The following is a 27,437-nucleotide window of genomic DNA, read 5'->3' as shown; positions in this document are numbered from 1 at the left end:
TTGAAGAGGATCTTGCAGAATATTTATCATCACACCTAAATCCTCTAAATTCTAGCACACTGTTCTTGATTAAGCTCCATTTAAATGTAGTATTTAGCAAATCTTGTGGGAATATAATCTGCAATGACAAGTTTTTAAGAGTTCTTAAGGATCTACAAGTTTCCAGAAAAGAAACATTAAAATTCTGGACTCCTTTTAGTTCCAAAGAGTCTATGGACAGACAAGCACTAATACCTGAATATACTAATTCTTGTTTTGCTGTGCTGGCTTGAAACCAAACCCAATTTACCTAGGTATATTTTGCAAGCTGCTTGCCTTACTTCTTCTGGAATTAAAATAAAACAAAACTGTTTTTTTGCAGCAGCATCTTTTGAACTACCTCTGAATTAAAACACTTTTTGTAATGGTCAGTAGAAGATTGTTGTTGCTAAAAATGTGTCCTCTTTCAGTTTGAACACGCTTGTTTCTAGATAAATGTTCATTATTCTTTGTACATGCCTTGCGTTGCTAAGGTTGTTTGTAGGCAAGACTGTGATCTAATAAATGAACTCTGTTGTGTTTGTAGGCAAGACTGTGATCTAATAAATGAACTCTGTTGTCAGCACTATTCAAATCATTTAACCAGGTAAGACAGTGTTTTGAGTCTAAAGGTGTATAGTGTGTATACATTGCCTTTCCTCCCTTTATCCATCTTATTTTATGTTTTTAAATTGTTTCACACAAGGGGCTAAAATTCTAAATACACTAAATGAAAATATTTTAAACTTTAAAAATTGGTTTTAGATATAATGTCTTTGGTGATTGTACTATGCCTTGTTTGGCATGTCCTCTAATTGCCACCTAAACAGCCAGCAGAAATGAGCATAAAGATTCTGTGACATTTCTGTAAGTTTTGATGAAAACCCCTGGGTCTTGGCTAGTGATCCTCTCTCTCATTAAAAGAGGTGTTCATGTCCTAAAGCCAACATTTTTGCGAGCAATTGCTGATCATTAAAGTTGACCTGCAAACAGTTATTTAAAAAAAATTGAGGTAGTGCTATTTTTTTGTTGCTGTGACAGGACATGCCTATCATACTCCTGCCACTTCCACAAACGCAGACCACTCTGAGACCTTCTTATTGACAACATTGGCATATACTTTATTTACAGTGTCTCAGTCCCTCCACCAATACAGATCAGTGCATCAGCACCTTTGCACTGTTTTCCAGCTTTCTGGTCTCTCCTGACAAGGGTTGGATTGAAGTGCCTCTACTCAGAGAACTTCCCTAGAAGGCTCCCCTCGCTGCCTCTCTCTCTCCCCCCTCCTTTCTAACACCTTCTTCCTGTGCTCTTTTAACCCCAGTTATCAGGCCCACCAGTTACCAATGAGGCCCTTCTTGAGGAAACCTAACTTGTGCTGATAGTGACCAGAGTGCTGAAGCAAGGTCCACCTCTCAGTACTCTGTCACAGCTGCTTTAAAGAGGTTCTGAAATATGTCTTATACTTTTTTTACCTTAGAAATATGAGCAATGTCAAGTGTGGTCTTCCTTGTTTTTTCTGTAGGTCTTTTTGGGGAATCTTAGAGATTCAACAACTTAATTGAAAGGCTGGGTTGCTGAATCTTTAACCTTTCTTCCAAATTTTTGCCACAAACTTAAAAAAAACCAAACAACCCACTGTTTAACTTCAAAGTCATAAAAGTAACCTGCAAATGTTGGGGGCTTTTTAAAACTGGGCATGTGCCTTTTTTTTTCTTCTTGGCTTCACGGTGTACAAAGACGGCATTAAAGGCTTTTTAAATGCCCTTTTTTTTTTTTTTTTCCCCTCAGCCCCCCTGTTAGACACACAAGGAATGTCAAGTTTTTCCTTCTTTAGTTTTTCTGGAGGATGTTTCAGATGTCTGAGGGATGTTTTCAACAACAAAAGTTAAATAGTCTGACTGAAAATCCTTTTCTCTTTCAAGAACTTAGCTTTCATTCTCTGCTTTCATGGCGTCAACCATTGCTAAGGTTAAGATTTTGTCCTGGTTATTTTTAGTAAAAGTCAGGGACAGGAAGCAAGCAATAAACAAAAATTCACTGAAACCTGTGAACTGTCCGTGGCTTGTACTAAAAACAACATGGCGGCAAGGGGGAGGGTGGAACTGACAGTCCAAGTGGTGGGTTGGCTCTGAGCCCTGTCGCTGGGGGTGTGTGTGGGCGGGGGAATCCAGCCCCCACCATAGCCATGGGAGCTGAAGTAGAACAAGTCATGGAGGTTCATCAAAGTCACGGAATCTGTGACTAAATCTTACCCTTACATTTCACTTGTTCTCCAGTCACCATAATCCTTTAAGAAACGTAGGATCTACATTTTTAATGACAGAGACTGCAGGTGTGTGTGTGTCAAAATGCTTTTACTCTTTTTACACATAAAACCCCAAAATAGGGTACAAACGATATATTCTTTTTCCTTTGCAATTTACGTGTACTTTTAATGGCTGCCATACTTACAATCATGATATGGCTTTGCAAAGCTGCTTAGGGTTTCTAGATCTGGATCCTTTCTATCTTCTGATTTAAAATGTGTATACAACTTCAACTTTTGTGAAACATTTTCTTCTGGCACAGGAGTCCCAGACTCATTCTGTGCAGTGGACTGAACTCCATTTTTAATTGACTGGGGGCCAGGGTATAAATTTAGACTATAGATTAAGGGTAGTATATAGTTTTATCTCCTGTTGGTATAAGTGAGAGAGAGGACTGCATAAATTGCTTGGGTAGATTATGATCTCTGTGTAGTAACCAAACTTCTAATTATTGTTTGTCCAGTGGGAAAATATGCTCACCTTTTAGGATGATTCCTGTTCCTGCTCATTGCCCCTCTTCCATCCCAAACCACCTGTCTATCTCCTCCCATTACTTGCCTTTCTTTTCTGTGCATTGCATTTCCCTCCTGGAGACAATTTCCTTCCACTCTCTTCTCTATGCCAGCTGCGAATGATCAGTTACGAAATAGTAATGACTTCAGCCTTAACCCTTCAGTGAGATAGGAGGAAGCAGGAGAGTTCTTACCTCTTAGGACCATCTGAAGTGATGGCTCCTTCATAGAGTCAGGAAGCCAACACTGCATTTGTTTATATTTGGACGGTTATCTTCACAATCACGAAGGCTAGCAATTTTATTTTTAAATTAAAGCTTAGTGTGCATATCTGAATTGGTCATATGAGCCACACAAATACATTGAGTGAGTTGCAAATAAATATTTGTTTTATTTCAATTTTTTTCCCCTCTCCTGATTCAGAAACCATAAAAATCGACTGGTGTTCCAATGTGATGACAAAATTTGTTCCACGAGGAATGCCTATCTCAAGGACCTTCTTCCAAAAAATAACACAGCTTGCACAAGGGAAAGTGACTCTCAGAATCCTAATCAATGTGAATGCAGAGAGTGTTGTAGAAGAAACGCCTTCCTGAGTGGACAAAAGCCACCTGGTGATCTTGGGGGCATTGCTGAGGATGATAGACGATTGTGCAATGGAGAAATATTTTTCATAACAGATGTATGTATTATTTTGAAAGATTAATAATTAATTGTTAGGATTTACCACAAAAAATCTGGCTACAGTCTTCATTGAGGCACAATTCCTCCTAGCCCACAGTAGACATTTGACATCTCAAAATTCTCATGTGATTCAGCATTCTTGTCACACAAAAGAACTAGAATTGCAATAGCAGAGATTTTGGCAGAATGTTGTGGGGAAACTTCTTCAGCACCTGGCCTGACTTATCCAGTGCTATGAATCCATTGCTGTTATGAATATCAGACATTCACATTTGAAAGAAATTTTTAATTCCAATAAATATGGTATTATCTTTAGGACAAATACTGGGTAAAATACCTGAAAACTGGCTTGTCCCTCTAGGGTTTGAGGGAAATGCTGAGGAAGGAGGGTTTATGGCTGCTGAGTGGTGGGACCAGGTAGGCCGGGGAGTCATTTCACAACAATTCAGGGGCAGGGAGGGACAAAATTGCATCCGCATCATTCTGCACTCAGCTCCAGCTGCTGTTGCGGCTTCCTCTCTAGTTGGTGCTGCCAACATGAGAATTAGGAGCCTTGGCCTGCCCCACAGTGGCCCCTGCAGGCCTGAGGTAGATACTGCAGTGCTCACTGGAAAGGAGATATGAGAAGTCTGGGAAGGGGCAGTTGGTCCCCTGCCTGCAGTAAATGAGGCCCCTGCAGATAGGGACAGCAGTCAGAAACCAGATCTTCTGGGGACTAGTCGCAGGAGTGGAGACAAACCTGAATAAAGGACAGCAAGTTATTTCCTCACAGGGTATTTGTTTTGAAATAGACGTCTCAGTTGACTCCTCCCCTATCATCATATATGCTTTCTTTGGATTAAGCCTATTGTGCAGTTATATTGTTATTGAAAGAACTGGGTCAGTTAATGATTCCATAGCTACAGCCCTTAAACTGTGTACATGTTGATCTGCTTTCTACTACAACCTGGTCATGAAGTCTCCTCACATGCTGGTTCTATAGGATGTAGAAGTCAATAGGTGTCGTTTATTGACCATCAGCAGCACGTATGGCTCCAAATTCACTGTGGTGTATGAGGCACTGAGGAGAGAGTGTCAAATAAGGCATGCATGGGCCAGAACTATTCACACATTTCAGGTAAGAACTGTAATTCAGCACAGTTATGTCAACCAGTAAAAAGCCTGACTGCAGTGTTGCTCTGTAATTTCATGGGACAAATTTGGTTTCAGGAGCACCCTTAAGACATAAAGTCCTTGAATATGAACTTAGGAACAACTTTGGGGTGTGAGGGAAGGAAGTGGTGTGATACTGGCTCTTTGGTTTACCTTCCCACTGAGATTAGCTGAGTAGCTTTGCAGTAAATCTGAATGAAGGCACTGATTGATCCAATGGAAATTAATTTACTATCCAGTAATACTTAAAAAACTAAGTTACACAAGTTGACTAGTCTAAAGCAAATTCAATGATAGACATCCAGTATTATGAAGCATTAGTTACTCCATTTTCTGTAGCCAAGTGGGATGTGTGAATGTAGTTGACTTTTGTTGTCGTTGTGGACATGGAAATTGAAACAAACTTGAGAGGCCACTGCCATTCCTATGAGAAACTAAAACTTTGAGAATTTAGGCAAAGAAGAGTCTCCTTCATTTATAGACTTGTACAGAATCCTGCCTTCTAGTCCTGCCTTCTAGTCCAACTAGTATGTAGACAATGTAAGTAACTTATAAAAAATACAGCCCAAAATTCATGCCCATACTTCTGTAGTTAACTGATTGCACTTCTCTAGTAAGCCCTTGTTTCTTGTTATTTTAAATACTTTTAATTTGTTAAGAGTTCTTAAAAATCTGTGTGTGTGTTTCAGGGTTCAGAGGAAAAAACAATTGTCTATGTAGTCGGGAATGCAGGCCCACAGCACTGGCAGCATGTATACACAGCTGTAACTCGAGGATGCTGCCGGGTTTATATTGTGGCTGAAGAGACTCAACTCAGGAAAGCAGTTACTACGAAGAGCTTTCCCAGAAAAACTCGCTTACAACAACGTTTAAAAGAGACCTTTTCAGAAATGAGTGACTCTTCAGAACAACTGTCATCTCACCTAAAGGGTTGTTGGCAAAGTCAAGGGCATGATACCCAACCTGGTCCTATTTCAGTAACTGAGGATATTCCCCTCTCCTCTTCTGTACCTGTTGAAGATGACTTCATTAAAGCAGAAGAGTCTGCAGTTCTTAATGACATACAAACTAATAATGGACAGTGGAGTACTGCTGAACTGGCCAGTGCAGGTAGTGAGACTCCCGTTAAATCAAATGGATGTAAAAGACCAGGCAGTTTTACAGATAGTTGTGAAAGTCCTTCAAAAGTTACTATGGTAAGAAACCCTTTAAAGAGTATTTAAAATAAAACTTTTGCATAGAGCTGGTTGAGAATTCTTCAACGAAACATTTTGGCAGAAAATACAGTTTAATCAAAACCAAAACTTTTTTTTGGGAACATATCAGTTTAATTAATCTTTTGTTGGGGAAAGTTTCCTCAGATCTCATATGGAATGAATGAGAGGATGAAGCTTGTCATACAGTCTGAGTAATTAATGGTTACTGTTTAAACTAGCGGTGATCTTAGAAGTAATATCTGATAAACTGTTATTGATTGCACTGGCTCTTTGAGTTGCTCAAAATGCATTAATAATTCATGGCTATAAACAACAAAAATCGTAGGGGCTGACCTGCTGTGCAAAAGTACAATATTAATATAAACCATGCAAATTTCTTTTATACTCATTAAATTATACTAAAGATAATTAACATTTACAAAGACAGTCTCTCCTGGGGTTTGCCACTTGTATATTGTTTTTTGAAAATAGTTTTTAAACTACCTCTGTCATTAATGAAAATCTTTTTTTGAAAATAATCCTTGTGTTGCATAGTAACACTTTGCTATATTTTAAGTGCTATTTCTAGGCCTCATCACTCTCTTCCTGTTTGACAGGTAAATAACGAAGACTCGCCTCTTGGGTCAACCCGCCTTCAGAATCTGACTTTGAGGAGCCCAACTCCCAAGCAGCTTTTTGGACCTTAACAATTAAGTACATTAATTAATGAGACACTTATTTGGAGTTGTATAACATATTTAAGGTCTTGGAACAGAGAAATAAAGTCTGCGGGATCAGTCTTAATTTTTTTAATATGTTTTAAGTTTTTTTAGGAGCATCATTTTTAATATGGACTTTTTATATTTAGAATTTAGCTTGTGTTTAGCAGAAGATATGGCCAACTTTTTCTTGAAGGCTAAGATGTCTGTATATTATCTTTTTAATGTAGCTGAACAAATAACTTTGAATAGATGCTTTGAGGTCCTAAAGATCTGTTGTTCAGAAGAAGGGAATTTCTTGGCCCATAGTATTTAAGCCTCTATAAATTGTTGATGCAACATGAAGCATTATGGTTTGATAATGGCAGTCGGTTCATACCCATGTATTTTGACTAAAGACTTATTTACAATGCAGATTTTTCTTCTGTACCCATATCGTCTAGGTAACTTCATGGAAGTCTGGGTGTGACAAATAAGTACTAATTAGTCTATTGCTACCATGCAGGATCATGAAGTTGAGTCAAATCTTGCTCTGAACAGATTGTAATGAAAAATAGGGCTCTTAAAGTGTGGTCAAGTACCAAATGTGAATTCCTTTTAATATCCTGGCTAATTACTTGGCTTGATGCACTGGATGCACTGACTAATTAATATATATACAAAATTTGGATGGGTAATATTTGCCTAGCATAGTGGCGGCCTGGTTCATGACTGGGACTCCTAGGTTCTGGAATAATACTTTGCATATTTCATCATGGATTATATAAAATCCCAATATTTGCCTAAAGAGGCTTGCATTTCTTGTCCTAGCTACACTTGTGGTAGAAATACTTAAAAATTAAAGTAAGATCGTGAAATGTGAGATCTCTGCAATAGTTTGTAAATATGCTATTTTTCCTGCTGTCCAATACATGTAAATACCATCTCGTTGTTAAGAATATTGTCTTTAAATCACTGTTTATTCCATTTTATACAGTTTTCCATACAAATATTTGCAAGTTTGAGTTCCCAAAATCCATACATAGACGATAAATATCATGCTATTAAAGTATTAAATTTGTACAAAAATACTTTACAGTTTAATACTTATTACAAATAAAAATACATATTTAAGTGACTTTCATGAACTTTCTGTTTTTTACATGATTTGGGGTTAAATTTCATATTGACTGATCTTCTGTCAGTGCTGAAACATTATGCTTGTGTGTGCAGGGCAGGTGAGCTTGTTCATATAAAGGAAAGCAGCATGGGGGATAGTCTTCCTAAACAATTTATACTGACTCAAAACAAATCTGGTTGTAAGATAACTGATTTAGCTATGAAGACTCTACAATTAATATACAAATTCAGTATCTTTATATTCACCAAATAACAATTACCAATGACAGCTTGAATACTGGAACAAATCAAAGCAGCTGCTGGTGAGCATTAAAAGCAACTGGCAGTATTTTATTGCTTCAAGGGGGGTGAGTAGGAAAGAATGTGTCATATTTGTAAAATGTATTTACAATTCAAATTTCTAAAAACTTGTAAGGGTAAATATGAGAAGGCTGAAAACAAAGCCTTTTTAAATGGACTTCATAAATCTATTAGTAACCCTCAAGAAACGGTTTTATTAGTAAATAAAAATTTAGATTTGTATGTCCTTGTATGAATCATTCTCATTTGAATGAATTTTACATCAGTCCTCCATTGCTACTAGTATTTGATATAATATAAAAATTTCCACTTGACTGTTTTTTAAAAAAAAACCCTTTAATTTGATTTAAATAACTCGTTTTACTTTTATTCAGTAATCCTTCATCAGAAGTTTCCCACTACCTAAAACATCTGTTTGAAATGAATCTTACCGTTCCAAGACACATTCTGTCTAGTACTTCCATTGCATAGGGAATAATGTAACTGCTAATAAAATTGTAGCACAGTTGGACAGTAAACTTGACCACCACACACTGCAGCTTCCTACGTGCATCTTTGCTAAAACACATGAACAGCACTTAGTGTGATGGCTGCACTCCTCGTGCTGCAGCACAACCAGCAGAGCAATGGTTCACAAAACACTACTCTAACAGTATTGGGGCAGCATACCCCTATCTCATGATCCCCCTCACTCAGTAGCCAGCTAGCTTTATTAAAAAAAACAAAATCCAGACACCTGTGGAAAAAGAGAGTAATCCTATTTTTTCTGCTCAAAAACTAATGATGCAGTTAAGACAGGAAGGAGCAATTCAGTCTCTTTTAAAGGTCTCCCTTTCTGCTACTTCAGGAAAAAAAAATAAGGCCTTTAGCCATTTTCTTTACTCAATATCATTCTGACATCAGGCTTAGTTTGGATGGCACTACTCAGTAGCCATCACATTAAAAACCAAACTCGATTTTTAAGGTAATCCATGAACTACCACAAGCCTTGAAAGGGATAGTCAGACCCTCCGGGCTTTTTAATGCCACAAGACATCTGTGCCTCAGGTGTCACAGAAATCTGAAAAGGGGATTTAGCACCATATACTGTCTTTCATTTCAGAGTGTCCCACTAAAATAACGTGTTGCTATATTGTGTTTGTAGGATCTCGTGTCTCCACACTAGCAGTATGTCCGGTTTGTTGAAGGAAGGTATTATTTTGGTCATTCCATTCCCCACCTGCTAAAGTTTGTTGATCTGAGGTCACCTTCTGAGAGGCCAGTGGGTTTCTGCTAATAACCAGTTCCAGTTTATTGCCAGATTCTGCTATGAGAGGCACAACTAGACAGCAGTCAAAATCTCTGGTACGAACATGATTTACCTGAAAGGTTTAAAGTGTTGGTTTAGTTTTATTACTGTTTTAGATGTAGAAAATAAATCAACATAACACAAGAACCTAAGAAACACAGATGTTATCTAAAAATATGACTAGAATATGTTAGTGGCCCTGTACATGAAGTACAGAAAATGCAACAACATGGTTTAAGGAGAACAGAAAACTTGTTTCTAATCAATATTTACCACATTGCAATTAATGCTAGTACAGATCATGTGGTCATGATTATCGAATAAACATGACTTATTTCTCACTTGCACTAAGTTCACGAATATAACAGTCCTCTTAAGCAGTTTTCCCAGAAATGTGTCTTATGAATAATTAAAACATTTATATTGAAAGTGGTTGGAGAGAAAAGTTTTAAAAAATAATTTCCAACCCATTTTAGACCCTAGTTTCAAAAGAAATGTAGTAAGTTCTGCTAATGTGGTAGTTGATATCTGGTGAGATCAGGGACTGCACCGATCAGATACGTGACCGACTACTCAGTCATAGACCACATACAGCAATATCTCAAGAGCACCACAAACTGAGGAAGAACATACCACAGGAAAGTTGGAAATTTCTGCTTGACAGTAAGCATTTCTTACTCCTGGGGGAATTCTGCGCATGTCCCCTGCAGAAAAATGACTTTCTGACAGGGAAGCCACCAGAGCAGTCATGTGACCTTCCCCAGCACTATGTTTCAGGTGCATAGGGCAGCCAGCAGAGTGGTAGATCACTGTGGGGTGGGGGTAGGATGGGGAAGACCTGGCTGGTGGCGTCTACCCTGTGCTGGGCTCAGCTGTGGAGGACAGGACTTTGACTTCCTCTTTGGCTGCATGGCATATGGGGCCAGGTCTGACCCACCCTCAGATTTCTCCCCCAGTTGCAGGAAGCTCTGCAAACTCTTCTCTCCCCCCATCCCTCCCACTTCCTGCACCCATTGCTCCTCAGCTGCAGTGGGAGGGAACCCTGTACAGGGACCTGCTCCCTCATCTGCCCAACCCCTGGGCATCCAGACCCCTCATACATAGGCCTCCCCCCCTTCCCCGCACTTAAAACCCTCCCAATGAGCCCCACTCCTCCTGCACCACCCCAACAAGCCACCCACACCCAGATCCCCACACACACCTGGTTGAGCACCAACCACATTCACCTGGACCCCCCTGCACAGTCCCATCATCATTGCATCCAGATCACCTCACTCCCAGATTGCCCCACACAGAACCCTCTCAACCTACACCTGGACCCCTCCATACTTGGATCCTGCTCTGATGAGCCTGCCTGCCCACACCTGGTGTGCCTGACACAGAGGGGTTTCTGGGGTGGCCCGGTCATTGTGCTGTGTCAGGGTTGAGTGCAGCCTCACCGCTGAGTCCGCATCCTGGGGGTGGGAGCAACTGCAGAGTGATCTCCCATCTCTGTGCAGCCAGTGGCCTGTGCTCCCCAATGCCATGCTGGTGCCGCCACATTTATTTGACAAATAACATTTGCAGTATTCTGCAGCATTTTAAAATACTGTGTGCAGAATGCCCCCAGGAGTAATTTGTACACCATCTTGGTGTTTTGAAGTATCTGACTTTATAAAATAGTGTTATCTTGGCTTTATAGAAAATCTAGCTCAGCTATTTTTAGAGTTTAAAATGTGTTGGTACTAACTTTTCTCATCTGGATGTCTAACTAATTTCCGTTAACTACTATGAAGCAGGATCACTGAGATACACACTATTGTACCAATAAACATGTTTAAAACTCTAAAAAGTTGCACTTATTTTCTAGAGCGTAGTATAAACAGAATATGGGTAATATGGTCATTCCAAACACGTGGCTATAAAAACATTATACTCTGTTAAACCATCACATGTGTACATTTTATATATAAATCCCATACAACATTTATCATATATATCTTTTACAAAGTAAACTGTATACAAAGTACGGATAGGATTACCTGTAAAAGTCTGTCATATGGCTTCAAACCACCTAGATCCCCAGGTCCAGCTGGTCTAATGTTTTTAACATATACGCCTTTTTCCAACAAACCATCTGAGACACTGAATCCAAAGTCCTCTATGTCTGACTCCTTGTACAAAGTTACCTGTTGAAATAATTTAAAACTAACAAAAGGAAAGATTTTTCCACATTTTGTGCATACTTATCACAGGTTTTTCTCTGAATGTTTATTTCATACTAGAATGCTCATTTCCCTATTTTGCATTTCTAATTTGGAATGTCATTTGTGAAGTTCTTTTTGGAAAATGGTTAGGAGAATATTAATAATGTTTTGGTATATTTCAATAATAATCCTGAATCACCTCGTTAATTAACTTTTTTACCCTGTCTCCTTGGACACATTTTCTAGCCTTTTTCTGTTTAGTTTCTCTGTCATCTTATTCTCTGATTGCCCAGATCATTAGATACATGAATTAGAGTGCTTTGCTCATCAGTTTTTGTTATGTACTTAGCACCTTTAAGATGTAGTACTTGGGTGTAGGCTAAATAACTGTGTGTTGTCCCGTGTTTTGATAATAATAGAGGGATAGTCTAAAACTAACTTCAATAAATTCAGTGTGAATGATTAATGTAAAAGGCCACGAGCTGAGCTTGCATTTTAAGCTTCAGGTTTCCACATAGCAAAAAGCCTTTGGGTTGCAGAGCTCCTAACTGTCTAGAGTGGACCTGAATAACTTTCTTGTGGGGAGCAGATTTACAGTTGAGGTTGCTGTGTCTGAGCATTGTTAACAAAGAGTTTGTTTTTAGGGGTCCTCATAGGAAAGTCTGGTGTTAAGTAATAGAATGAACTAAACAACTTTGCATTAGCATTCAGCTCTATATTGATTTTTCTGTAGCTTCCATGGCAATAACTCCTACTGGCCAGGTTAATAGTAGCATTAGCAAGCTCCATTCCAGCATGCTTAGCCAGATGCTAAAATAAGATCTTTATCAAGGTATAGCTGAGATTGCCCCAGTCAGAAAGGATAGTCGGTGATAGGGGAGAGTATCTAAAATGTACGAACAAAAGCTTGTAGAATTAAGTATTTTTGGGGAAAGGAGAAAAATGAAGGTTTCTCTGGAGTCCTGAAGATGGCCTATTTTACCCTGCATTGTGGTCATCATTCTTCTGATTTCAGCAGACTCAATGAGACTTCCTGTAGGGTATATCTCGCTGTGCAGAAAGGTTGTGTGTTTGAGTTAGCTTAATATGATTGAAAAGCCCCATTGAGATGCACAATAACACGTGAAACCATGTTACCTACCCATGTTGCAGCCTAGGCTCTTCTCTAGCTAACAAATGTTCTTGGTCGAGTGCTTGCACATGTCCATTCTACTGTAGGGGTGTGTGCACCCCAAGCACAGTTGCCAGATTGTTTTCCGTTAGTGGTATCCGTTGGATCAGCTCCAGCACCCTCTGGTGCTGCATGTTCATAGCACTGGTATAAAAGTCCCTGCCTAGCCCGCGCCCCCTCAGTTCCTTCTTACTGCCCATGATGATTGCTAGAACTACTCTCATTTCTCAGGTAAACTTCCCCGGGCCTTTCTCCGTTATTTCTCTTATTTCCAGTGTACATAGTTGTTGGATGCCTTCACACTTAGTGAGGTTCATCCGCTCCCTGGTGCCAGTGCATGCCTCAGTTACCGGGCTTAAAGCCCTGCACTTCCTGTGGCAAGCTGATGCCATTGAGCAACCTGCAATCAAGTTGTCTCAAGTGCTTGGGGGAGTCTCATAGAAAAGATTGCTGTCAGAGCTGCAAGGACTTCAAACCTCACACCAAGAGGCCCAGGAAGCAAGACTGAAGGTCTTTCTCATGGAGGCAGCCCTAAGACCTGCTTCTGAGCTGTGCTCACCCTCTGCACCAAGCATCTCAGTTTCAGGGCAGAGCGCTTGTCCTATTAGTCATGAGTCCCCAAGAAGAAACATCGGAAACCACCAAAGAAGAGTCAGTCCCCGGTGCTGAGGTAAAGCAGGCACGGGGAACATAATAGAGCGAGACCCGCGTTGGGCCACTCCTCCCTAGCACCACAACAGCCGACACCAATGGCTTCGGTACCTACACAGACCCCAGTGACTCCAGCTTCAGAGGCACCACCATGAGGCAGACAGCGCGCCAGTCAGTTTGCAGTACCGTCTACTCAGAGGCATTTGTGGGTCAGGGACTTGATTTCATTACCGGTTCCTGGTGGTGCAGGACTTGGTACCACTGAGCAATAGAGAACCAACGTTCAGCACCAAGACCACCCTCTAAGGGAAAAGCAGGGCCGCCCAGAGGATTCCGGGGGCCCGGGGTCTTCGGCGGCGGAGGGGCCCTTCCGTTCCGGGCTGCGGCGGCGGTCCCGCCCGCCCGCCCCAACCTCGGCTCCCTCCTCACCCGGAGTCTCAGCGCCTCGCCGGAACAGCCGCAGCGTGTGGCTGGCGGGGCCTGAGCTCCGTCCCGCTCAGAGCCGCGTGGGGAGGAGGCGGGGCTGGGAGCTCCCGCCCGGAGGAGCGAGCTCAGCCCAGAGCTCCCAGCCCCGCCCCGCGGCTCGGAGCGGGCGGGCTCAGGGCGGAGACTCGCGCGCAGTGTGCTGAGGCTCCAGGAGAGGGGCGGAGGCGGGAGCCCCCGCTGTTCTCTTGGGTGCCCCTGCAGAGCCCGGGGCCCGGGGCAAATTGCCCCCTTTGCCCCCCCCCGGGCGGCCCTGGGGAAAAGCCCCTATGGTAGCCTCATCCCAAGCTTCTCTGTGGCACTGATCACTGGCACAGAGCAGGTCCACACCACCCTGGTTACCACATTGGGATTGCTCATCTTCATCAGAGTTGGAAGTGGGGTTCTACTCTTCCCACCATTGCAGCTGCCCGCACTGCTCCTGGACCATTCCTACCCCGCTGTGGCCCCAAGCACAGGGATACCTCTGAACGCTTGGCTACTGTCTGTAGGGCCTGGTACCCACATAATAGCTCTTCTGAAACCCTTGGTGGTTCCCCTCAGGCCAGGGCACTCTATTGAGGAGCTCCTAGTCGGTGGCCTCCATGAGCAGAGCACCTCTGGTACCTTGCTGTGAGCCCCCTCGATCTGGATTCTGGTACCGAGCCAAGCACCGAACCTCCAAGAAGAGGCCCCACAGGTCCTGGTTGAAACAGATGGAAGGGTGGAGACCCCTCAGCTGGTCCTAGCTTCCTCTTCCCCAGATGAGGCTGTGGTGGCAGCAGGTGTGCCCACTCTGAAAGATGACCACAAAGCTTTCCAAGACTTACTAAAGTGGGTGGCCTCAAATCTAGGCCTCCAGGCAGAGGTTGTCAAGGAGGCAACTCACAGTATGCTGGACAGTCTGTTGGCAGTGGGTCCCTTGAAGGGGGCTCTACCACTCAACGAGGCTACCATGGACCCAGCGAAGGCGCTGTGGCAGACCCCTACTTCCCACCTTCCCATGGCAAAGCATATGGAGCAGAAGTACTTTGTACCAGTCAAGAGTTACGAGTTTCTATACTCACATCCTCCCCTGGGATCCCTGGTGATAGTGACCACCAGTGACAATTGGATGCAACACCTAAGGCAAAGTACTCTAAAAAGTTGGACCCGTTCGGCCAGAAGGCCTACTCCACAGGAAAACTACAGCTTTGCATAGCAAGCAAGCAGGTTCTGCTGCACCACTGACTTCAATATGTGGGAGGCTATACAAAAGTTTGAGTTCTCCCTGATCGAAGAGGGGAAAACAGAGGTAAGAGCCTCCTTACAGGTAGCTCCTGGATGCGGCTAATTCTATGGCCACAGTAGTGACCGTGCACAGAAGCTCATGGTTGCCGTTGTCAGGTTTTCCGCAAGAGGTACAACAAACCCTCCAAGATCTCCCCTTTGACGGGTCCATGCTCTTTTAGGAGCAAACCAATGCTAGGCTCCATGGGTTTAAGGACTCTAAGGTGACCCTGGAATCCCAGTGGCTATATACTCTAGAAGTATCCAAGAAGAATTACAGGCCCTAACAGATTGTCTGTTACTTTGCCCAGCCAGCCAGGAACGGCAGAGGCAGAAGAGCAGACCTAGATCTTTCTCCAGCCTCAGCAGGGCTGATGCAGATTGCCTCCAGATTCTCGGGGAGCTTGAAAAACTCAATGAGATACTCGAGGTCGATATCTCAATCCTCACAATATCAAATCCAGTTACTCCTCTGTTTTCGAACCACCTGACCCACTTCTTCAATGCCTGCACCCACATTACTTCAGACTGTTGGGTACTTAGCTCAACAGAAGTGGGATATACCCTCCAGTTTTTGTCTACCCTGCCTTACTCCCCCTCCCAGTCCCTTTTCACGAGCAACTGTTGGAACAAGAGGTCTAATCCCTCCTTCAGGTGGGAGCCATAGACGAGATTCCACGTCACTATTCCCATTACTTCCTAATTCCGAAACCCAAGGATGCTCTCAGATCTATTCTAAACCTATGTGGTCTCAACCGCTATCTCAAGAACTTAAAATTGCACCTCAATGACTGGCTAGTCAAAGGCCAGTCCAGAGCTTAGGTGTAATCCAACATCCATCTCATCCAATTCACCTTTTTGGCCCTAGGCCTACTGATAAACACACAGAAATCCACACTTATCTCAGTGCAGAGGACAGAGTTCATCAGTGCGGATTTTGACTCCATCCAGGCTTCCGGAAGACCAGTTTTGGGCAATTCACAGCCTTGATAAGATCCCTCCAGACTCATCCAATCACAACAGCTCAAAAATGTCTGAGTCGTCTGGGTCACATGGCATCATGCACTTACACAGTTTAACACACAGTGCTTTCATCATTCTGTCCAAATCCACAGCACCCTACTGAAAAGCTGTGGGATAATCTGGACGTAGGCAGAGCACTAAAGATATACCTCAAGCACACTGGGTCAAAGAACACAAATAAGATGATGGATCATCTTTGTCAATTCAAAGTGCCAAGGTATTCAGGTACCCACACTATCCCTGGCAGATAGATTAAATTATGCTTTCTGGAGGCATATGAGGCATCAGGCGAACCTAATCCTGAAGAAAGCAGAGTGCACACTACAAGATCTCTGGGAAGATCATGTGCAGAAAAATCTTGTACTTTGACTGAGGAAGTCTATAGGGCAGCAATATGGTCGTCCATCAACACATTTATTAATTATAATAAGGTGAACTTTCTGTCCTCTGCAGAGGCCTTCTTTGAAAGGAGAGTAGTGCATGTGGTGATCAAAGAAAACACAAAAACAACAAAAACCAAACCTGTGCCATTCAGGAATTTACTTAGGAGGCAAGATTTCTCTATTTCAGTCTGTTTCTTTATCTGTCCCTATTTAATGTTTACTGCTTGCAACTTCCCCTGTGAAGGATTAAAGGATTGGAAAATATGCCCTATAGTGATAGATTAAGCTTCAGCTTAAGCAGTGGCTTCTATTTATTTTATCAAAGAGAAGGTTAAGGGGTGACTTGATCCCAGTCTGTAAGCACGTACATGGGCAACAGAAATTTAATAGAAGGCTCTTCAATCTCGCCAATAGAGGTATAACACGAACCAATGACTAGAAGGTGAAGCTAGACAAACTCAGACTAGAAATAAGGTGCACATTTTTAACAATGAGGGTGAGTAATCATTGGAGCAATTTACCAAGGGTTGTAGTGAATTCTCCATCCCTGGCCACTTAAATCAAGATTGGATTTTTAAGAAGGCATGCTTCAGTTCAAACACAGGGCTTGGACTTGAAGCAGGCATTAATACTGAGAAGTTCTATGGGTCTAGGGTATGCAAAGGTTTGACAGGATTCAGTTTAAATCAATAGATGTTGGTAAATGACAATTTCAGCTGACACTGAAACTGATGGGGGGGAGGGAATCCATCGATAGTCTGCACAAGAGCAGCCGCCTACTCCCACCCCATGCAACTGTAGACATCAGGTGTCACTGATCCTACAGCAGCCCAGGAAGCCCTCTGCAGCCCTGCTCTCTCAGCCCCACTCACTCACCACCTGAGAGTGCCAGTTCTCTGCTCTGCCTTGCCACGACTGCACCCTTCTCCACAACTTGCACCTGCTGGGATGAGGTGGCATCGGCCCTGCACAGAGCCTTCTGCAGCCCACTTGCTTGTTCCCCAGCCAAGAGTGAGGGACCATCCCCAGGCAGTATCTGTTTAGCAGCGAGGTAGCCTTCCCCATGGCAGGGGGATCATCCTCCTCCTTGCAGTCCTGGCTGGGGGTCTCTGCTTCATCAGGCCAAGACAACAGCCTTGTTTCCACCTAGTTGGCTTGGGCCCCCTCAGCTATGCAGCTCGCAGGCCAGTTAGTCTATCGCACATAACTTACAGTTTATAATTAAGATTATTGTGACTAATCATATTCAAAGACTTTGTGCACTGCTTTTGGAATGACTCTTCTGGAGGGACGCTGGAGAAGGGGGCATAACCAGCATGGGCTGTGGTGCAATGCTGCACTGCCTCTGAAACTGTAGAGAGGTGGTGAGTAGCCCAACAGTATTGTTGGAGATGCTGGGCTGCAGAAAGAAAATTGAGTAAGAAATTCCTCATTTTCCACTAGGTTAAAGAGCCCTTTAGTACCGGACATTTTCTTCCTATGCAGGTTCTTTTACACCACAAACAAACTTTAGCTGGCTATAAGGATTCATTTTCATGTACTACATGCTTTGAGACTTTGGCTGCTATGAGACGTATTCTTTCACACTGCAGGCTCTTGCTGACTCCATCTAACTTCTCTAGTGACCTCAGGATCTACAGAATATAAGGGATTTGCTTTTTTGCACTGAAGGCTGTTTCTTGTTGTGTCAATATCTTTATATTCTTAACGCTTATTTTAAGAGAAGTTTAAAAAATAGAGGAAAGAGAATGAGTTTCTCTAAAAAACAAAGTGGCAATATTACTGCTATTGACTTGGTGGCCATTAAGTTGTTGAAAGGCAATTTTCTGCAGGTAGCTTTCTTTTGTTATTTGGGTTATAGGATTTTTTTGCCCTGAGATATAATTGGAAATAGCTGAAAAATTCCCAGAAAAGATCTGCTGTCCGAAATCTTTTTAAGATTCATTGTGGGCAAAACTTTTTCACTTAGGTAGCTCAGTTGTAGCTTGCTTACTTGTCACTAAACTGGCTGTCAAGGTTCCTCCCCCACTCTGAACTTTAGGGTACAGATGTGGGGATCTGCATGGACACTTCTAAACTTAATTACTAGCTTAGATCCGGTAACACTGCCACCATCCAGAAATTTCAGTGTCTGGATCACTTTCTGTCCCCCCAAAACCTTCCTGGGCAGCCTTGAGAGGCTTTTTCACCAAGTTCCTGGTGAACACCGATCCAACCCCTTGGATCTTAACACAAGGAGAATTTAACCATCCCCTCTTCCTTCCCCCACCAATTCCTGGTGAGTCCAGATCCAATCCCCTTGGATCTTAACACAAGGAAAAAATCAATCAGGTTCTTAAAAAGAAAGGTAAAAATTATCTCTGTAAAATCAGGATGGAAAATACTTTACAGGGTAATCAGATTCATATAGCCCAGAGGAACTCCCTCTAGCTTTAGGTTCAAAGTTACAGCAAACAGAGGTAAAATCCTCTCAGCAAAAAGGAACATTTACAAGTTGAGAAAACAAAAATAAGACTAACACGCCTTGCCTGGCTATTGCTTACAAGTTTGAAACATGAGAGACTGATTCAGAAAGATTTGGAGAGCCTGGATTGATGTCTGGTCCCTCTTAGTCCCAAGAGCGAACAACCCCCAAACAAAGAGCACAAACAAAAGACTTCCCTCCACCAAGATTTGAAAGTATCTTGTCCCCTTATTGGTCCTCTGGTCAGGTGCCAGCCAGGTTTCCTGAGCTTCTTAACCCTTTACAGGTAAAAGAGACATTAACCCTTAACTATCTGTTTATGACACTGGCTTATCTGAAAGGTGCACTATTGTAGATAATGAATATATCCCCTAAGCTATTTTGTATTATTTAAGGGAGTAATTTTGATCATAACTGTTTGGAAGTTTTGGCCTCGGTGGAAGAGTCATTAGACTTTTAAAATTGCATCAGTAGATCAAGAAAACATAAAATCTGAGATGGAAACATATAGGAAATTAAATATTCACAAATTTTAAGTAGAAACTTATGAAGTCGTGAGTCTTTAAAGAAGCATCTTTTTCTATTTTTTCCCCCGGAGCTCTGGGAAAATGTCTGGATTTTAATTTTTTACATCTAGAGCAAATTAGTCAGCCATTCAAATTTCTCAACTTGCTTGTAATTTTAGGCAGATGACTATTGAAAATGAGAAAGTTGAAAATTACCTGATGATTGTTAAATTCTTTTGCTGTCAAAGGGACTAGAATAGAGTTGTGTGAAACTTTTTTTTAAAAAGAGTCCCCTGTGGTTTATAGAAAAATGAATCCACATACTTATCTAGTCAGTCAAGGGATTAATTATACTTGGGTGCTGATGTAGCAATACATTATCCAGCTTAATTAAGAATTGTTTACCATCTACATTTTTTTTAAAAGAGCTGGAATGACAGTGTTTAGATTGTGATGTGGTTTTCTCATTTAATTTTAATCAATTGCTTAAGAGAACCTCATTGCATGAAAACAATAATACAATGTAGTTGTGTATAATTGGTAATGAGGTTTACATTTTTACGACCTTGATCTTTTTTACACACTCACAAGCAGAGGCTAGAGGTTGTTTTTGTGACCTCATTCAGAACCTTGCAGGGTGAGGCCCTGACTTGGCTGGCCCGTAGGCACTATCCCAATATATATGTTAAAAAATAATTCTTCTTAACCTGGTGTTTTCTTTTTCCTGACTTAACAGTGACAAAACCACATATGCATGGCTAAGCAGTATAATTAAAACAAATGCCTGTCAGCTTACTAGGAAGTCTGCAGTGTTATGCAAGTCAGTCATTCAGTTTTATATTAACTTACTGATAGGTGCCCCGCTGGGAAGGGCAACCTATTTGGTTAGCTATAGATAACCTACTCAAAGCTGTATCTCTAGTCATACCCATTCGGGCTTCCAGTCTAAATAGTTTTAGCCACTCCACTTCATGGTCCTCCTCCATCTGCATCATAACTGGATTAGAGTTTTTTTGCATGTGTGTTATAGCAGTGGGCTTTTTCATCAGTACAATACTACGTTATTTTACAAGTGAAAGTGAATTGACTAAGATCTGGTCTACATGGGAGGAGGGGGATCAATCTAAGTTACTTCTTGCATCCGAAGAAGTGGGTATTCACCCACGAAAGCTCATGCTGCAAAACGTCTGTTAGTCTATAAGGTGCCACAGGATTCTTTGCTGCAATCTAAGTTACGCAACTTCAGCTACGTCAATAATAGAGCTGAAGTTGACGTACTTAGATCGACGTACCGTGGTGTCTTCACTGCGGTGAGTCGACTGCTGCCGCTCCCCCGTCGACTCTGCCTGCGCCTCTCGCAGCGCTGTAATACAGGAGTTGACGGGAGAGGGCTCGGGAGTCAATTTATCGCATCTACACTAGATGCGATAAATCGATCCCTGCTGGAGCAATCGCTGCCTGCCGATCCGGCGGGTAGTGCAGACATACCCTAAGAGTCCAGTTCTATTAGCATCATTACCATTACAAAATGGCAAACCCAATGCATGAGACCTCTGTCTGCTAATCCTGTTTTGGATTGAAGTTAAGATGTGAGCCCTGATTCAACAAGGTAGACACACATGGCCCTTTATGGCTCTGATTCCGCAAGGTACTTAGAATGTGAGTAGTCCCATTAAACTCAATGCAAATATTCTTGTGCTTAAGTTAAGCACATGCTAGGCACCTTGATGGATCAGAGACTTAATGGGCTGTCTCTAAGCTCCCTCAAAGACTGCCTGTCCAATCACAATTTTCCAAAACAGATATGGTTCCCCAAGTGTACGCAGCTGGCCCAGACTCAGACTCTTGCCTGCAGTGGGTAGAGCATTTTCAGTGATAAGATCCTTGCTGTAGAATACTTAGAAGGTTTTTCTCTGCCACAGCTTGTTCAGATCCAAATACAAGAACCACCTTTTTACCCCCTCCCAGTAACAACATCAACCCACAACTAGAGTTGGTGAAAGCTAAAGAGAAAACGAACACACATCCCCCCCCTCTGCCTCTAATATGTATATGACAATATTGCCAGTTAGGGAACACTCAATGCCATCTTTAACTATTGCCTAGGAAGCATCGGGGTAGAAAAGCTCAATATGGCTCATTCCTCCAGATCCTAATTCTTATGTCGTCAATCTAATTATAGACATTTCTCCATTCATAGATCTCCTGCTCTGTTCCTAGCTTACTTGGCATGATAACTCCTGGATCAGCTTCAGTTCCTTTTTGTTGAAGGAAATGAACCATCAGGGAGACTATGAACCTTATTTAATTTGACTTGAAAAACTCCAACTACAGCCTTATGTAAATACACAATAGCTTGTTGTTCTATTTTCTCTTTCAACATTCTTCCATTGAACAGTTTAAGTACAGCTTAGTTCAGGGCTCTTCTTTATTCGTAAGTGACAGTGGGGGAAAAAAAGTAGAGCAATACTTAAACTCCCATCAAAACAAAAGCAACACTTTTGTGATTATAACAAAGGTGGGTTTTTTCCCCTAGTAATGTTTTGTTTTATTGCACTGCTGCATAGCAAAGCCAATAAATATCATCAGTGAAAGCCACTGGTTCTGTGTGGAGAATCATTCATATAATTCTTCTATTTACACTCATCATGGTTTGATTAATATATATGGGCAGGAATAGTGAATTTAATTTTGCTACCTAGCACACAATATTCTGTATGTGTCTTACTACCGTGTTTTTCAAGCCCGACAGAGAAAAACTCTCCCTGAGGAATTTGCATCTTCTGTTGCAATCCGGAACTTTGAGATAAAATATCTCAAATTTTAAAATAACCACTTGGCTGCCTTTTTCCTTTTGTTACCTCATGGTACTTTACAGTAGGTTCTTGAGCCAAAGGATTTTACCATTAAAAATATAAATGGCCTCCCCCCCCTTTTTTAAACTGCCTAGTAGTGCCACAAACTTCTGAAACACAGCAAGTATTGCCTACAAAAACACCTGTTGCTACAGAGTATTCATGTCAAACATCTTTATGCCAGATGCTATTTTGTGCTGGAATCCAACACTTTTGGCTATTGTGCTACATTCCAATCCTTTGGTGTCCCCCCCTCCCCGTTTTAAAAGCTGAGACTGTTTCTAGTATATTTTTCTCTCAATGGTATAAATAAAAAAGTGATCAGTACCTAGGATCACTGAACTAATGGGTACAATCGTGGCAGAAAGAGAAAACAGCAGGTTCATTGCTACATCAGATGAAATAAATGGAACCAGATTAAGAGAACTGAGAAAATTAATGATTTACAAAGACAAGTGTGACAAAATGAAAAAAAAAAAAGGATAGCACGTGATGTGAAGACTAAGGCTTTCACTGGGCCCCCATTGACTTGGGTGGACTAGATTGCAGGATCTAGTTTTTACATGCTTTGAAGTTTTTACAAAAATACAAGATAAACATTTTAGTAGGGGGATTGACTTGTAAATTTTGAGAGGGGGTGAGGTGAGGAAATCTTGACAGAAGAGGTAGATAGTACTAGGGAACTCAACAACTTTATTTCTGTGCAAAGTGGAAAAACATTCAGTTATTCTATCTCCTTTCAGAAAATGTAACAGAATTATATCAATAAAAAAAGAATAGAAAAAAATAGCAGCTGAAGAGAGAGAAGGATGAAGGACAGGGACTTAGAGGTAGCAAATGGAATTAAACACCCAATAGCAGAAATCTGACTCAGCAGCATGATAAAACAAATTTGTTGTTGAAAAGGAGGAAAGGCAGGTTTTTATTCTCTACAGAAGAAAACAGCCTTTTTGCTTGATAGGAAAAGACTTTAAGGACACCTCCAAGGTACCTGTATTCTCTGTCTCACATTAATGGGACAGATGAAAATTCTTGAAGACTGTGCTTTTTACAAGTCCACCAATCATTTCACATCAAACTGAGAATCAAATGATTTCTGGAATGAGCATGTACTAAGCTAACTGATCCCACTGATTGATTACAGTGGCAATTAAGTCCTCTTCCAAATAACAGATCCACTTGCAGCTGCTATCTGGGAACATTTAATTTGGTACATGCTAGGGCTGTGAGGGACATGAAGGTTCAGTACAGGAATAGAAACCTGCAGGATTGTGTGCAGAGACACAAATCAAGATGTGCAAATTCTCTCTGAGGTTTGAGGCTGATGGCTTTTAACTTCTCATGAGGAATTCCTCCATAAACTGTCTCCTTCCATCAAGGGAGACCCCTCCCTCCTTACCTTAAATGTCTCCTGAGGGAAGGAGGAATGCAGGAGAGTCACTAGATTCCCATCAAAGTGTCACAAACTTCTGGAAACACTGGTTGCAGGTCATAGACGCATCATACTTAAGGTTCAATAGAGCAGACTTGAAGTTTATTATAAATATTTTGCACAGCTTTACCGAAGACTGCCTTCAGCTGCACAGTCACCTTTCTGCCACAGAGCATGTCTATGAATGCCTGTCCCCAGGAAATGAAAAGCAAACCTGTTTTATATAAACCACATTTCCTAGACTTTTGCGAACTTAACACCATTAATTTGGGCTTGAATGGGGACTGGGAGTGGCTGGCTTACAGAAGCAATTTTTCCTCTCTTGGTATTGACACCTCCTCATCAATTACTGAGAGTAGACCACATCCACCCTGACTGAACTGGCCCTGTCAACACTAGTTCTCCACTAGTGAGGTAACTCCCTTCTCTTCAGGTGCCAGTATATTTATGCCTGTATGCAACTTTCACTCCATGCATCTGAAGAAGTGGGTTTTTACCCACAAAAGCTTATGCCCAAATAAATCTGTTAGCCTTTAAGGTGCCACTGGACTCCTTATTGTTTTTGTGGATACAGACTAACGCTTCTGACACTATTTCCTAGACTGAAGATTATTTTAGCCCTCCCACAGAAAAGGGATCCCAATGTGTTGAGTGGCAACTGTGAATGTTTAGCCTCTGTCCTATGGATTTCAAGTTGGTCTATCAAGTACATGGTAGCCTATGTTAATTTGAAGAAGGGAACAACTAAAGCAATGTAATATGTTGCAAAGCAACTATGGGAGCCACAAGCCATTGTGCATAGTTTTCTAAAGAAATATATTTTCTGCAAATTAAACTTCGTTGTCTTAATAAATACATTATGCAGAGATGAATTATCACTCTCGCCAAATCAAATTATTAGCAGATTCTCCTTGGAAAAGAGCAATATCCACTGAGGATATGGTTTAAAAGCAAACAGCAAATGACAATGCATCTTACTCAATTTGTTCCCCCATAAAAATATATCATGAGTGTGTTTGCAAGAAATAATTTACACAGCCCCAAAAGCCTGTCTATGGGACCATTATAAAAAGTACTTAATATATCACACATAATTAGATTCCCTATGCTGCATGCATTAATCCAAAGCAAGGATTACTGCTAAAATAAAAATTACAGACCTTGTGTAACTCAACGGGCGTTGGTGACATGATTTCTTTCATTTCTTGTTTAATTTTTCTCAAAACCACAGACTTTCTCCCCACGTCTGATGGCAACGTGTTACTGCGGGCAGTCTGGCTGTAATGTGGCCTCACATTGCTTCTTTCCTGGAAACTGGCTTGTCTTCCCAGTTGGCTGCGAGGCTGTGGATTTTCATGATTCAAGCTCATTGTACTTCCTGACATAATTGTTGCCTACAGCATTAACAAACAGGTTTTTTTAAAAAAAATTATAACTTGGATTAAAAAAAGGGTTACTTCATAACACTAGGCACAATTCTCTAATCTCTTGTCAAAACAAAATCACTTCAGGGCACAGCAAAAGGCAGAAGGATAGACATACAAACTGGTTGTAAATCACTAAAAAAAGCCCAACCATGAGCAAAAGGTTTTCAGATGACATTTGAAACCAAAATGCCAAAGAAAGCATTAAAACTGCTATTTTTATGAAGCCAAATCCCCTGAACAGTACAACTCTTTACTTACACTGAAGATATTTTTAAAATGAAATGACAGCCAAAGTCTGGAACATTAGGCTTTCCCTAGAACTTGAACAAAAGAAGGCATTTACTATAGTGTCATATGCCGATTTCAAGGAAAAATACTTGAGCTAGCAAAGTGTGAAGGCAACCCTAGAACCAGCACTGCCTTTGATGGTGACTAGACACTGCCACAGAACAGCAGATCATTTAGAGTAGCTGCTTGAGAAGAACCCGAATATAATAATGATGCTGTAGCAGTAACTTTCTGAAATACCACTGGCATATGTGAAGAGATACAAAGCTCTGTCTCTTGCATCAATTTCATTTTCTCAGGAACAGGAACCTTCTCGTTGTAATATTGCTGTGGATGCAAAGGGTGAAAACCTGGATCCACTGAAGTCAAAGGCAAAACTCCCACTTCATCCCTAGGGTAGAATAGCTTAATACAGACAAATATCAATATAGAGGAGAAATTGTTTCCTCTGTGTTGTGGAATGTAAAAATCTAATCAGATGCCCTTAAACATTCAGTTTTACTTTCTGCAAGCACTGGGGGTAAAGGTTGTAACCACTGCCAGGGCAGGGATTTTGATGAGGAAGGGAAGAAGCAGCAGAAAGGTCACAACTCAAGGGGACAGAGGATGCAGACAGCCCTTCCCAAATATGGGGACTGGAGAAGAAAATCAGATACGTTTTTGATTAGAACCACTGGTTCTGGTGATGGATCCTGTGCTGCCCATGTTCCCATCAGCACCAGCACTGCCTTAATTATGTGACAGTACTATGGTTGTAACAGCTTCCCAACATATTAAGTGTGACTTATGATGCTCCCTTGTGAAACAGCAGCTGCAAGAGGACTTGATAAAGTGTATTTCACCTTGCTGTTTGGCTGAAGACCTTGAAATGAGCAGCAAGAAGGGAGTCCTAATGAAGGACGTAGGGCTGATACTTTAAAAACAGACACAGCCCATCTTAGCCTTCTGATGCAAAAAGACATCTTGTCATCCATTGGGAATACTACTTCTATAATTTTATGTGGACAGATGTCTGTTCAGAGTTGTGCTGGCCATACAATTACATATAGTGATAGCAGTAAAGCACTCAACCACAGTTTTGATTTTTGATTTTTAAACCCATAAATTGATGGTAAATACTGTAAGAACATCAATTTGTTGAAATATCCGTTCCGGTTATCTATTTCCATACCCCTTTTACTGTGCTCTGAATAATGAAAGTCACAAGAGAACCCTGTGGTACCATGCCATAGATAACCACAGAATTAAATTAAACTGACATTAACTTTTCTCTTAATTTCTCTGTCTTGCAATTACAAGTATTTCAGAATCACATTAAAGTAACTGTACGTGCAATACAGAAGCCATAAATCTGAGCATGTACAATCATTTAGAACTGCAAAACTTTCACCCAGTTATGCCATTCACATTCCTTGTGGTTGCTAATAGACTTCATATGACATAAAAATAAAAATGAGATTTTGCCAGTTTTGGAGCTCAGGAAATTGAAAAGAACATAAAAGAACATATTTTTAGGATTTTCCATTTGACAGCTTCAAAACTGTCAGTATATTCTTAATAGTTCTGATTAAAGAACTTACAGAAAATGTATTGAAAATACACAGTTATTGTTTCCTCCTACCTCCCCCAAAATCAAAGTTATAATGGACTTCAGATTTGCAATTAACTTCAGGATGCAAAGTCAAAATTTGTTGTATACAACAACTTTTCTTTACTGTGAACATTTCTTGTGCCGTTTTTGTTCACAAGGTGACAGATTCCTGTTAAAAACATTTTAGATGATGTTTTTCTTTTATGTTCATCTTAATCAAAGTAAGTTACAGACCAGAGGCAAATTATAACATGCCAAGAAAAACTTCACGAAGCGGCTCTAAGGAGTGGGATGCACCGCTGCTGGAAACTTCTGGCCACTTCAAAATTCTGCGCAAAATGCTGCACATGTTAGCAGAGCGCACAGCAGAAGCTACAAGACAGGGAAGCTTTGGGGTGATCATGTTTATCTACTTTCAGCTGCATAATATAA

At 41.3% G+C, this 27,437-nt stretch overlaps 2 protein-coding genes across 13 annotated transcripts in view; one reads left to right on the top strand and one right to left on the bottom strand.

Moving 5' to 3' along the window:
- Nucleotides 1-7,639, top strand: part of HELB (DNA helicase B) — a 36,957-nt gene extending 29,318 nt beyond the window's left edge. For both annotated transcript variants that reach the window (XM_039501867.1, XM_039501876.1), the window contains exons 9-13: nt 566-625; nt 3,263-3,521; nt 4,506-4,640; nt 5,365-5,871; nt 6,489-7,639. In XM_039501867.1, the coding sequence (XP_039357801.1) occupies nt 566-625; nt 3,263-3,521; nt 4,506-4,640; nt 5,365-5,871; nt 6,489-6,578 (1,051 nt within the window). In that variant the 3' untranslated portion in view covers nt 6,579-7,639. The remainder of the gene's footprint in view (nt 1-565; nt 626-3,262; nt 3,522-4,505; nt 4,641-5,364; nt 5,872-6,488) is intronic.
- Nucleotides 7,640-7,701: 62 nt separating this feature from the next.
- GRIP1 (glutamate receptor interacting protein 1) overlaps nt 7,702-27,437 on the bottom strand; it is a 536,924-nt gene continuing 517,188 nt past the window's right edge. For all 11 annotated transcript variants that reach the window (XM_039501819.1, XM_039501812.1, XM_039501825.1 and 8 more), the window contains 3 exons: nt 24,860-25,093; nt 11,319-11,465; nt 7,702-9,370 (listed from right to left, as the gene is read on the bottom strand). In XM_039501819.1, coding sequence (XP_039357753.1) covers nt 9,137-9,370; nt 11,319-11,465; nt 24,860-25,093 — 615 coding nt within the window. In that variant the 3' untranslated portion in view covers nt 7,702-9,136. The remainder of the gene's footprint in view (nt 9,371-11,318; nt 11,466-24,859; nt 25,094-27,437) is intronic.

This window comes from Mauremys reevesii, linkage group 1, assembly GCF_016161935.1.
Source record: "Mauremys reevesii isolate NIE-2019 linkage group 1, ASM1616193v1, whole genome shotgun sequence".
Lineage (NCBI taxonomy): Eukaryota > Metazoa > Chordata > Testudines > Geoemydidae > Mauremys > Mauremys reevesii.
Note: the sequence above shows the minus strand (reverse complement) of the source record. Positions and strands in the feature narration are given on the sequence as shown.